This window comes from Ananas comosus, unplaced genomic scaffold (genome assembly GCF_001540865.1).
Source record: "Ananas comosus cultivar F153 unplaced genomic scaffold, ASM154086v1, whole genome shotgun sequence".
NCBI lineage: Eukaryota > Viridiplantae > Streptophyta > Magnoliopsida > Poales > Bromeliaceae > Ananas > Ananas comosus.
This window is the reverse complement of record NW_017891488.1, coordinates 4,022-17,421: the sequence shown is the minus strand read 5'-3', so window position 1 is coordinate 17,421 and position 13,400 is coordinate 4,022. Positions and strand designations below refer to the sequence as shown.

Genomic DNA, 13,400 nt, shown 5'->3' with positions numbered 1-13,400 from the left:
CCAACAGGCACAAGAGATATAAAGAGCGCAGAGTGAGGGGCTCTAAGAGTCATCTAAACCATTCCTGAGCTCATTCCAGAAACGCCATTTGGATTTCAGCCATGTAAGGAGGTCAAAGCTCTCCTTCAGCTTACCTCCAAACAGCCATAAACCTGTATGGTCTTGATTCTCAAGAAGGACAGAAAGAAAGGCCTCACTTACTCTAAAAACTCCTTAAACCATTCAAGCTGAGGGTCACATTGCGCTCTCACCATTACGAGTTTTGTTAGCATGATGTAGGGTTGAACTGTACCTCAAAGCTTGTTCCCTAACCTTGGCACTAGGAGAGGAAAAGATAAGTGGCTTGCACTACCTAAGATAGCTTCTCCTTTCCACCTCTCCTTTTCCTTGTCTTTTCTATTGTCTTCTTGCTTTGCCCTTCTTTTTGTATTCTAGAAGAGAAAGAGAGGAGGAGTGTGAGAGGGAGTGGAATGAGAGAAAAGCCCTCATGTCCCTCATACATAACCATTGGGCTGCAAAAATGCTAATAAACCCCTCAACTTTCATCTTATTCAACTGCCTGGACTGGGCAGATTTCGGGCTCGGGGACCGGTCTCCCCGACTAGGGACCGGTCTCCGAGAGCTCTCCTAGCGCAGCCAGAGCTGTTGCGCGCAATGCGACCGGTCTCTCTTTGAGGGGACCGGTCTCTCGGGGACCGGTCTCTCAGGCAGGGACCGGTTCCCGAGAGCTAATTCCTCAGGACTTAGCTGATTTTTCGGCTGTCTCATTTCATACGCGTTCGGGGACCGGTCTCTCCGACCAGGGACCGGTCCCCGAGAGCTCAAAACTGCTGAATGCAGATTTTGATTCTATAGCTCTCGAAAACCTCCCGTAACTCGCTTTTAATCATTTTAACACCTTCGGACTTTTCGAAGTGTACCGTCCTCGCACTTTGGTCAATTTGACTAAAGTTCGATATTTTCTTATTTTCCGAATTTACGGTATATTACAGATAACCTAGTGAACTTGTAACGCTTGGTGACTTAGATAGGTGAGGATTTGGTTGGAACGTGGATCCGATGATGCGAGAGAAAAGAGATGAACCCGATGGGGGTGTTGATGTCATAGAAAGTAGTATTATTGTCAACGAACTAACGTGTAATGCATTGAAAATTTATCTCGAGCTAATTGTGATCAAATGGATCACAACGATGCAAAAATAGAAATTAAGTGTTTCTGAACTTAATGAGTAGCTTGAGAACAACAATTGACATGTTTTGGAAGTGTGAGAATAGACACGAATGGAATCGAAGTGGCTAAAGACATCCAATTGCCATTACTACTTGAATGCTGAAGTTTTAGTCGATTTGGTCAAAAATGATCAAATTGATGCCGAATTGGAAATTAATCACTTCCAAATTAATTTGACAGCTTGTGGAGGTATATTAGGGTAAATTGGAAGTTTTGGAATGGAATAGAAGTGAGTTGGTTGTGCGAAAAGGCCTCCAATTGCTGCTACTGCCAAAGTGCTGAAAATCTTAGTTAACCTTGATTAGAATGGTTAAGTTAATACTAAATTGAGAATTAAATGTTACCAAATTAATTTGGTAGCTTGGGAAGCTTCCTTGGATGGTTTTAGAAGTGTTTGAATGAAATTGGAAGGAATTAGATGTGAGAAAAAGGGAGTTGAAGCAGCTGCTGCCAGGTTCTAGTTAGTGCAGGGACTAAAGTGTAAATTGCAGGATTGCAATGCACTTTTAATGAAATTGAGGGTTAAGTTGCAATTATGCATCCTTATCACTTTAACCCAGCTGGGGGGAAGGTGTACACGTGCTGGTTAAACCCCTCCATCAGCTTCATTTCATCTAATTCCTCTCTCATTCTCTCTCAGCCCTAGAGCAATTCTAGTGAAGAAGCAAGCAGGAAGTTGGCAGCCGGGTGCTTTCGAACTTGTAGAAGCTGCCAAGCCGGAATTCGGATGATCGGAGCTGGGAGTAAGCTAGGGAAGGTCTCTAATTAAGGTAAGAAGCTTACTTTCAACTGGAAATTGTGTTCTTTTGTCTGTGGGAGGAATTAAAAGGCCATGAACACATGCTGAAAACAGCATGTATTTATATAGGCTGCTAGGAGTAGTAATAGAGTCACTCCTGTATAAAGAAGCTTTCAAATGGCTATATGCTTGTAGGGGGGGGCTGAGCAAGAAGGAAGTAGTCCTGAAAATTCAGCATAGTGCAGAAAATTTCAGCGTAAGCCGGAATTCAGCAAGTCTTGACTTTCAGTATTGGAAAGTCTTATTATTGGAGCTACCCAATTAGAATTCAGCTGAAAGGAAGAAGTTGAGCTGAGGGAAAAGGTTTTGTGCAGGATTTTTTTGTAGTTGAAATATTGACCTAAAGTAAGTTAATTACCAAGCTGAACCTAATAGTTTGTTCAAGTTAAAAGATGATCTAAATGAAGGTATTTTGTTTGCTGCCAGGTGTAGCAGACTTGGAGAGTTGGGCTGATTGGAGTCACCCAAGTGAAAAATTCAGCTAAGCAAGGTTGAAGCCTGAGGTAATTAGCTTAAAACTCAATTGAGAGTAGTAGGGCTGTGTAAAAAAAATTAACTCTAAAGCATGAGACCAATTTCAGCATTGAACTTGGGTTGTTGAGGAAGCTGAAATTGAGCTGATTAGAGAGCAGAGTAAAATGATTGTAATTAGGTTTGAATTGAAATTCAATTAGTATAATTGAGAAAAGACTTTAGAAAGCTGAGAGTAGGTTGGTGAAGGCATTTGATTGAGGTAAAATTGACTTTAATTTCAGCATAGGAATTATTGTAAACTGAACTTTCTAGTTCTATAGAACTTTAGGTTAATAGTATATACACCTATATAAGGTGAAGTTGAAATGCAAGTTCCATTAAAATGTATATATGACTCTAGTCTAAGCTCTTTTATTCTTGTATAAATGAAAGTTAAACTTGCTCGGAAGTCTAAATTGACATTCCGACAGGTCGGCGACGCACGGATTACGGTAGAAGCCGTTTAAGCTCTATTTGCGCGGAGTCGCAAGAGCTTGTTATTGACTCAGTTCGAGACGCTGATTCTAGCTGTTGGCATCCCTACAGGTGGGTGGTGCTATCCGAAATCTTTGAATCACCTTTTATGTCTATGATAATTCATTGAGCATATTCATATTTGTAGTCATGCATTATAAGGTATTGGCATTGTGCAAGTGAAAGTATGTATTCCTATCAACAGTGAGAACATGTGAACATTAGAATGTGAATATAGAACCCTATGAATGTATGGACTATAGCAATAGTAAACTTTGTGACATTCAATTAGAGAGTTAGTTAGCATCGAGAAAAAGAATTGTGAAACTAGCATAAAGAGCTAGTTAGAGTTAAGTGTGACATCGTCTATTGTTGAATCCTCTAAAGGAGGATCAGATCATACTCACATTCGTTTGGTTCAAGGTAGGTCGCTCCTTCTTGAACGATGAGCTCCGGAGTAGTCATCTTTACTGGACTAGGAGGTGCGTCTCCCCCAGTTGACAGTCCCGTCGGGTGCAGGTTGCGTCTCCCCGATATTTGGGATAGTGTCAGTGAGTTATTATTAACCAAAAGGTTAACCAAGAGATTGGATAAATTCAGTAAAAGCATGCATGCATATTTACAGTTTTATATATTGCTTCTTTTAGTTTTGTACAGGCATTGTAGTAGTTACATATTATAGTTGGTTACTATCTGTTTACTTCCTTGCCTACATATGCCTGAGTAGACCTAGTGGGTGAGTCGGCGAATTCGGCGGTCGAACCCACTGGGAACTTTTCTGTAGTTCTCACACCACTAACCATACAGGTTCCAGTGCGAGCGGTGTGGCCGAGGATCGTGGCAAGAGCCCCGCAGTATAGCTAGCTGACACCAGAGTATAGTACTTTACCATTTTGAGTCCATGTGATACATTTTGATGTACAGAGACATGTAAATGAATGTATTATAAAGTATGTAAATAACTAAATATTTCAGTAATCCAGTTCAGTTTGAAAGTTTTAAATTACAGTGAATTTTCAGTATAGTTAGCTTACTATCACTTGTGGTTGTTGCTTGCCCTCGTGCAAGCCATGTATATTGAAATGTTATCCTGGGAATTGTTTATTTCATTATACATGTACTCGTTGTTATTGAGCCTTGGGCGGGCAGAGGAGGTTCTGTCCGTTCGGCGTCTGTGTACGGCCCCGGATCGACCAAATTGGCGATAGCGGGACGTGACAGATAAAGTGGTATCAGAGCAAGTGATAATAAAAGTCTAGGATGACCTAGGGGACTTAGGATTGGAAACCTAGGGACAAGGAACGCGAGTGGCGTGAATTTAATGATAGCGAAAGCTAAACAAATTGGGTTAGTTGTTAGTAAGTCTCTAATGTTAATTAGGGGCTGATCCAAGTGTTATTTATATGCAACTAAAAAGAGTTATGTTGGTGGCCAACAACATAAAGCTAAGGGTTGAGTATAAGTACGCTTGATTGCTTTCGCCTGATTGGTTTTGTTTTATTAATGTGAATGGTTCGTTTCAGGAGAAATGCCACCGCGACGTGCGACGAGATCCACTCCGGCATCACCTTCTGAGGTGCCAGAGCAGTCTGGGTATGATGAGGTTCAGGAGCTGCGTGCTCAGGTGAGCGCGTTAGTCGGGGCTATGCAGAGACAGGAGGAGCATATAAAGAGTTTACAGGATCTAATGTCGCGACAGGCGACGACAGCAGCACCGGGGAGTCAGGATGTACCCGTATCCGAGGCACCGACGATCGTGCCTCCTGTTTCGCCGATTGTTCCTCCTGTGGTTTCTGCGCCCTCTGGTTCTGATGTGACCGCGTTAGAGGCTGAGCGCGCGCGATTTATAAAGGTACTAGAGGCATTTATGCGGTTTAATCCGCCTATGTTTGATGGAAAAGAAGCAGATCCGTGGATAGTGGAGACATGGCTTACAGCGATGGAGGCATTATTCGAGGATATTTACACTTTGGAAAGGGATAAGGTTCCGTTGGCAGCGCACTGTTTTGAGAAGGATGCTCAGATTTGGTGGCAGAAGGCCAAGAAGAAGCGAGCATCAAATCTATTACCGCTCACTTGGGAGGAGTTTCGAGAGATGTTATTTATGGAGTACTTTCCCGATAGTGATAAAAGGAAAATGAAGGAAGACTTCCGCAAGTTGAGACAAGGAAACCGTTCAGTACGGGAGTACGAACGAGAATTTACTCATTTGGTGAACTGTGTGCCTGGGATGGTTCATACGGATCGAGATCGAGCGGAGTGCTTTGAGCGGGGGTTGCGACCTGACATATTCAGGACAGTCAATGCTCTGAAGTTAAAGACCTTTGAGGAAGTTCTAGATCGAGCTCTTTGGGTGGAGCGCGGAAATGCGATTGCGCGTGATGAACGCGAATCGTTTGAAAGAGAACGAGAAAGGGAAAAAGGAAAGAAAAGGACCACTAGTGATGCCGGGGGACAGTTGAGCTCCAAACGGCCCCCTCGGTATCCACGTTCTCAGTCGAGGTATCAGGGACCCCCGAGATGTGTGATATGCGGCGGAAATCATCGACCGATGGCTTGTCCACAGCGGGAAGGTAAATGTTTCAAGTGTGGTCAGCCGGGACATATGATTCGTGATTGCCCGAGGGGAGCATCACCTGCACAGTCCACAGCTTCAGTCCAGTCACCCTCCAGACAGCGTTCTGGTCTACCGCCTGCTATGTTAGCTGGACGTTCTTTTGTGCCACGTCAGTACGAGCCATGCCGGCCTGCACCGAGTACCCGTATGGACACACCTCGATCTGCACCGAGTGGTCGTGTATTTGCAGCCCAGGCAGAGGAGCCGGCCGTAGTTGATGACGTCGTGGCAGGTATTGTTTTACTTTATGGCACTAGATCTCGTGCATTATTTGACACAGGTGCATCGCATTCATTCATCAGTAGCTCATTCGCTAAGACGCATGATATTGAGATTTCGGATAGTGCGGATGCCTGGTGGGTGTATGCCCCTGAGCACACATTTAGTGTCCACGAAGTGTGTGCGGCATGTCCAGTACAGATTGGTGATTGGATTATGCCAGCAGATTTGTTAGTGTTAAGCCGTATGAAAGGCTTTGATGTGATCCTTGGGATGGACTGGCTTACAAAGTACTATGCCACGATTGATTGTGAAAGTAAAGTAATTACTTTTCGTGAACCCGGGCAAAAAGAAGTTGTATACTGGGTGTGCAAGAGTTCGCTCTTTGCACTGACTGTATCGTCGACGAGGGCAAGAAAGTTGATTAGTAGTGGATGTGCGGCTTATTTGGCGACTGTAGTGGAGACTCAAAAGGAACTTCCAGCACTGAGTGATATTCCAGTGGTTCGAGAGTTTCCTGATGTATTTCCTGCGGAGTTACCGGGATTGCCACCGGATCGGAAAATTGAATTCGTTATTGACTTGGTTACCGGGACGGCGCCAATTTCGAAGGCTCCGTACAGAATGGCACCAGCTGAGTTGAGAGAGTTGAAAGCTCAGTTGCAGGACTTGATGGATAAAGGCTTTGTGAAGCCTAGTGTATCACCGTGGGGAGCCCCAGTTCTGTTTGTAAAGAAGAAAGACGGAACGCTTCGGCTTTGCATTGATTATCGCGAGCTGAACAAGATCACGATTAAGAATAAATATCCATTGCCGCGAATTGATGACTTATTTGATCAATTGCAAGGATCACGGGTGTATTCGAAGATTGATCTTCAATCGGGTTACCACCAACTGAAGATCAAACCAGAAGATGTGCACAAGACAGCGTTCCGTACTCGTTATGGTCATTACGAGTTCACAGTGATGCCGTTTGGGCTAACCAATGCCCCTGCAGCATTTATGGATCTAATGAATAGGATCTTTAAGCCGCTGTTGGATCAGTGTGTGGTGGTATTTATAGATGATATCCTGATCTTTTCTCGAAGTAATGAGGAGCACGAAGAACACTTGAGAACAGTGATGCAAATTCTTCGAGAAAAACAGTTATATGCCAAATTGAAAAAATGTGAATTTTGGCTGCGAGAGGTTGCATTTCTGGGGCATGTGATTTCTGAGGGTGGTGTAGCTGTTGACCCAAAGAAAGTAGAGGCAATTAAAGATTGGCCCCGCCCGACGACTGTTCCAGAGATCCGCAGTTTTCTTGGACTTGCAGGGTATTATAGACGGTTCGTGGAGGGATTCGCGAAGATTACTACTCCACTAACGCGTCTTACACATAAAGGAACCAAATATGTGTGGAGCGAAGAATGTGATCGTAGCTTTCGGGAGTTGAAAGAAAGATTGACTTCGACTCCTATTCTGGCCTTGCCGATTTCGGGGGAGAGTTTTGTGATCTACAGTGATGCTTCCTACAGCGGACTTGGGTGTGTACTTGTCACGCCCCGCCCCGAAACCACTACCAATTTGGCACGATTCGGCCGCGGCGACAGACCGCCGAACGGACAGCACTCCCCACTGTCCGCCCAAGGCTCAACCACAGGAATGTGTACAAGAATTCACCCAGGACTTTAAATTCTAAACATACACATTCAGCAAGGGCACAAACAGTGCCAACAACAAGAAGAGCAAGTAATCCACGAGATATACAAGTGAAATAAAGAGAGTACTTTACTAACTATTACATTAGTTACATTCATTACATCATTTTTCATCCAAAATACATAGCTCTCCAACCTCACCTACAAGAATCTCTCTCAATACATAGGTGACTAATGCAAAAAGGAAAGCTACTATGCTACCACGGTCTCACTGGTCGGGCGCGACGCCCTTGCCGCGGTCCTCTCTCTGCAGCCCCGAACCTACCACTGGAAATAGAGTGGGGTGAGAACTATCTTCCATAGTTCCCAGTGGGCTCGGCCGCCGACCCTGCCGATCTCCCCACTAGGTCCAAGTGGGCACAAGTAACAACAGATAGATTGATAGATATGTATCTGAAAGCTGTAAATGCAGTAGTAGGAAAACTATGCTACTATGCCCATAATCATGAATATGAATGCATGCGTCATATAATAAGGTTTACTACCAAGCTAACAAATTCGATCCATGTTCGAATAGTAATGTTCAATGACATTCATAAACCTTTAACCTTTTCATTTACCCAATCTATGGCGAGGCCCTAGGGCTCGCCCATGACTCACCTTCAAATCCCAAAGTGGGGAGGGAGCTCCAAGTGCACCCAAGCCCGGGACCGTCTGCGGACCTCCATGTGGTCCGGACCTCCAAGTGGTCCTAGTCGCGCGACACTCCGGAGTACTCGACGACAATCCCCTCCATGTGGGGATTGGATGGCTATGCCATCCTAAACGCAGACTGTGAGCTAGATCTATCCTCTGAAATGAGGACACTCTACAACTAGAGTTAATACCCAACCAAATCCTCTCCAAGTGAGGACGCCCTACACAAGGGTCAACGACTATCGCGGAATCATCGGTTCCCGACATTCATACAATGTTATTTAGTTTTCTAAATTCATTGTTCACAAGGCATTCTCTAAGGGATCCGCCTATCCCTAGGTCCATCGACCTCTAGTGTTCTTTACACTACATTAATGCCACTCGTTATCATTCCATGTTTGGATGTCACTCGTTTGTTCTTTAACAATAACACTACTTTCTATGTCATCAATACCCCCATCGGGTTCATCTCTTTTCTTTCGCACTATAGGATTCACGTCTCGACCCAATCCTCACCTATCTAAGTTACCAAGCGTTCCAAGTACACTAGGTTATCAATTAGAAAGCATAAGGAATTGAGCTACTATGCAACCGTACAATGCAACATGAAGAGATGAGATTAAATGCAATCTAAGACATAGAAAGGAGTTCGAAAGTTTCGGATAACACCCCCCACCTTTTATCCATGTAGAGGCTTTGGAAATTCTTGTCGGCGAGATTCGCAAAAAGGCTTTAGCCTTCCTCGCCCGAATCAATGCTAGCCCGGCCCAATTTTGCCGAGAACTCCACGTCGGTTCGCCGAATGCCAAAATCGACTTCGCCCCCGCGTTTTGGGACCTAACAATAGGGTTTCCAAGGCTTCAAATGAGATCAATCTCATACATTTACAAAAACCTCATTTTGGAACCCTAGATTTGCACCTATAGCAAATCACCCCATAAATCCCTAGATTCTTGGGATTGATCTATTTAGAAGCTTGCTTAGGGTCCATTTGACCCATTCCAAGGCATAAAACCCAAAAACCCTAAGTTCTAGAAGCTAGGGTTTAGTAGCTTACCTCAAGAGCTACTCCAATGGGAAGAGGAGAGGGAGTTGGAGGTGCTCAAAGCCTTCCTCTTGATCTCCTTCCTCTTCTCCTTCCTTATCTTCCTCTTCTTTTCCTTCCTCTCCTTCTTGTTCTTCTTCTCCTTCTTTCCTTTCTAGAGAGAGAGAGAGAGAGAGAAATGAGAGTGAGAGAGAGGAAATGAGAGAGTGTGAGGGAGAGAGAGGGCTCAGCCCACTCAAATAAAGGCCATTTTGCATAAAAGCCCCTCAACTTTCACTCCTGTGCACTGCCCTCACTGGGCAGTTTTCGCGCGGAGGGACCGGTCTCCCCGACTTGGGACCGGTCCCCGAGAGCTTCCCTCGGGCGCACGCGTTCGGGAACTGGTCTCTCCCCGGGAGACCGGTCCTCGGGAGACCGGTCCTCACCTGGGAGACCGGTCCCCGAGAGCTCGATTTTCAGGACTTAGCCAATTTTTGGCATCTCTCGCTGGGACCACGTTCGGGAACCGGTCCCTCCCTGCCAGGGACCCGTTGCATCACGCAACCCCGCTACATCCAGCCAGGGGAACCGGTCTCTCACCTGCAGAGACCGGTCCCCGAGAGCGACATCAGCCCAATGATGCCATGAGTCGATCCTGGATGAAGTACAATCCTCGGATTTCGAGAATTCACTTCCTTATAATTGGTCAGTCCAAACGGCATCACTGTGAACTCGTAATGACCATAACGAGTGCGAAACGCTATCTTGTGCACATCCTCTGGTTTGATCTTTAATTGGTGATAACCTGATTGAAGATCAATCTTCGAATATACCCGTGACCCTTGCAACTGATCAAATAAGTCATCAATCCGTGGCAACGGATATTTATTCTTAATTGTGACTTTATTCAGTTGGCGATAGTCAACACAAAGACGAAGCGTTCCGTCTTTCTTCTTTACAAACAAAACTGGGGCTCCCCATGGTGATACACTAGGCTTCACAAAGCCTTTATCCATCAAGTCCTTCAACTGAGCTTTCAACTCTCTCAACTCAGCAGGTGCCATTCTGTACGGAGCCTTCGAAATTGGCGCCGTTCTGGGAACAAAGTCAATAACGAACTCAATTTTCCGATCCGGTGGCAATCCCGGTAACTCCGCAGGAAATACATCAGGAAACTCTCGAACCACTGGAATATCACTCAGTGCTAGAAGTTCCTTTTGAGTCTCCACTACAGTTGCCAAATAGGCTGTGCATCCACTACTAATCAACTTTCTCGCCCTCGTCGACGATACAGTCAGTGCAAAGAGCGAACTCTTGCACGCCCGATATACAACTTCCTTCTGCCCGGGTTCATGAAAAGTAATAATTTTACTTTCGCAATCAATCGTGGCATAGTACTTTGCAAGCCAATCTATTCCAAGGATCACATCAAAGCCTTTCATGCGGCTTAGCACTAGCAAGTCCGCTGGCATAATCCAATCACCAACCTGTACTGGACACGCCACACACACTTCGTGGACACTAAATGTGTGCTCAGGGGCATACACCCACCAGGCATCCGCATTATCCGAAATCTCAATATCATGCGTCTTAACAAATGAGCTACTGATAAATGAATGCGATGCACCTGTGTCAAATAATGCACGAGATCTAGTGCCATAAAGTAAAACAATACCTGCCACAATGTCATCAACTACGGCCGGCTCCTCTACTTGGGCTGCAAATACATGACCACTCGGTGCAGGTCGAGGTGTGTCCATACGGGTACTCGGTGCAGGCCGGGATGGCTCATACTGACGTGGCACAAAAGTACGTCCAGCTGTGGACTGTGCAGGTGATGCTTCCCTCGGGCAATCACGAATCATATGTCCCGGCTGACCACACTTGAAACATTTACCTTCCCGCTATGGACAAGCCATCGGTCGATGATTTCCGCCGCATATCACACATCTCGGGGGTCCCTGATATCTCGACTGAGAACGTGGATACCGAGGGGACTGTTTGGAGCTCGACTGTCCCCCGGCACCACTAGTGGTCCTTTTCTTTCTTTTTTCCCTTTCTCGTTCTCTTTCAAACGATTCGCGTTCATCACGTGCAATCGCATTCCCCCGCTCAACCCAAAGAGCTCGATCTAGAATTTCCTCAAAAGTTTTTAACTTCAGAGCATTAACTACCTTGAATATGTCAGGTCGCAACCCCCGCTCAAAGCACTCCGCTCGAACTCGATCCGTCTGAACCATACCGGGCACACAGTTCACCAAATGAGTAAATTCCCGTTCGTACTCCCGTACCGAACGGTTTCCCTGTCTCAACTTACGGAAGTCTTCTTTCATTTTCCTTTTATCACTGTTAGGAAAGTACTCCATAAACAACATCTCTCGAAACTCCTCCTAGGTAAGTGGTGATAGGTTTAATGCTCGCTTCTTCTTAGCCTTCCGCCACCAAATCTGTGCATCTTTCTCAAAGCAGTGTGCCGCCAAAGGGACCTTGTCCCTTTCCAAAGTGTAAATGTCCTCGAATAATGCCTCCATCGCTGTAAGCCATGTCTCTACTATCCACGGATCAGCTTCTTTTCCATCAAACATAGGCGGATTAAACGGCATAAATGCCTCTAGTACTTTTATAAATCGCGCGCGCTCAGCCTCCAATGCGATCAAATCAGAAGTAGAGGGCCCAAAAACCACTGGAGGAACAGTCGGCGAAACAGGAGGCACGATCGTCGGCGCCTCAGACACAGGTACATCATGACTCCCAGGTGCTGCTGTTGTCGCCTGTCGCGACATTAGATCCTATAGACTCTTTATATGCTCCTCCTGTCTCTGCATAGCCCCGATTAACGCGCTCACCTGAGCACGCAACTCCTGAACCTCATCAGACCCAGACTGCTCTGGCACCTCAGAAGGTGATGCCGGAGTGGATCTCGTCGCACGTCGCGGTGGCATTTCTCCTGAAATGAACCATTCACATTAGTAAAACAAAACCAATCAGGCGAAAGCAATCAAGCGTACTTATACTCAACCTTTGGCTTTATGTTGTTGGCTACCAACATAACTCCTTAAGTTGTGTATAAATAACATTTAGATCAGCCCCTAATTAATATTAGAGACTTACTAACAACTAACCCAATTTATTTAGCTTTCGCTATCATTAAATTCACGCCACTCGCGATCCTAGTCCCTAGGTTTTCATTCCTAAGTCTCTTAGGTCATCCTAGACTTTTACTTATCACTTGCTCTCATACCACTTTATCTGTCACGTCCCGCTATCGCCAATTTGGTCGATCCGGGCCCGTACACAGACGCCGAACGGACAGAACATCCTCTGTCCGCCCAAGGCTCAACAACAACGAGTACATGTATAAAGAAATAAACAATTCCCAGGATAACATTTCAATATACATGGCTTGCACGAGGGCAAGCAACAATCACAAGTGATAGTAAGTTAACTAAACATGAAATTCACTGTAATTTAAAACTTTCAAACTGAACTGTATAACTGAAACTTTAGTTATTTACATGCTTTATAATAATTTCATTTACATGTTCTCTATACATCAAAATGTCTTTCATATTTGAACTCAAATGGTTAAAAATACTATACTCTGGGTCAGCTAGCTAAGCTGCGGGCTCTGCCACGATCCTTGTCACGCCCCGACCCGCCTCGTTTTGTCGGAATTCGGCACGCCAACAGGAAACCGCCGAAGGACAGGGTTTCCCCTGTACCGCGGACAGAGTCTCCCCTGTACGTTCAACCGTCGCAATCAATACAATGTACCGAAAATCCAACAGGAAACACATTTCAAGCAATAGATTGCATAAGGAAGTATCAAAAACATAATCACTTGCTATTACAATCATCACATTAATACATTTTACATCACAATTCTCATTTGAATTCTTACATTACTTCACTTAACTTCCAGAATACAATCCGATTTTAACATAGTTATTACAACATTGTTCTTACAATTACATCCATTTCGGTTCTTGCATTTATCCCCTAAAGAAGCCGACTCAGGGTGCGCTATCGGTCTCAGTGTTAGGGCGCTAAACTACGGAAGTCGCCCTTCCTCGCGCCGCCGCGCGGCTCGGTTGTGACCTGTAAAACCCCGAATAAACAACGTGGGTTGAGAACTAACCCATGAGTTCCCAGTGGGTACGGCCAACCCAAGGGGAAAAGAGCTCGAC

At 45.2% G+C, this 13,400-nt stretch overlaps 1 protein-coding gene across 1 annotated transcript; it reads left to right on the top strand.

Annotated features, from left to right (window-relative positions):
- The first annotated feature begins 1,143 nt into the window (after positions 1-1,143).
- On the top strand, positions 1,144-11,482 carry LOC109704960. Its single transcript, XM_020225719.1, has 7 exons — positions 1,144-2,001; positions 2,457-2,533; positions 2,975-3,089; positions 4,541-7,421; positions 10,135-10,195; positions 10,958-11,047; positions 11,402-11,482. Exons 4-7 carry the CDS (start codon positions 4,546-4,548, stop codon positions 11,480-11,482), a joined length of 3,108 nt encoding a protein of 1,035 aa, XP_020081308.1. The 5' UTR covers positions 1,144-2,001; positions 2,457-2,533; positions 2,975-3,089; positions 4,541-4,545.
- The last annotated feature ends 1,918 nt before the right edge of the window (positions 11,483-13,400 follow it).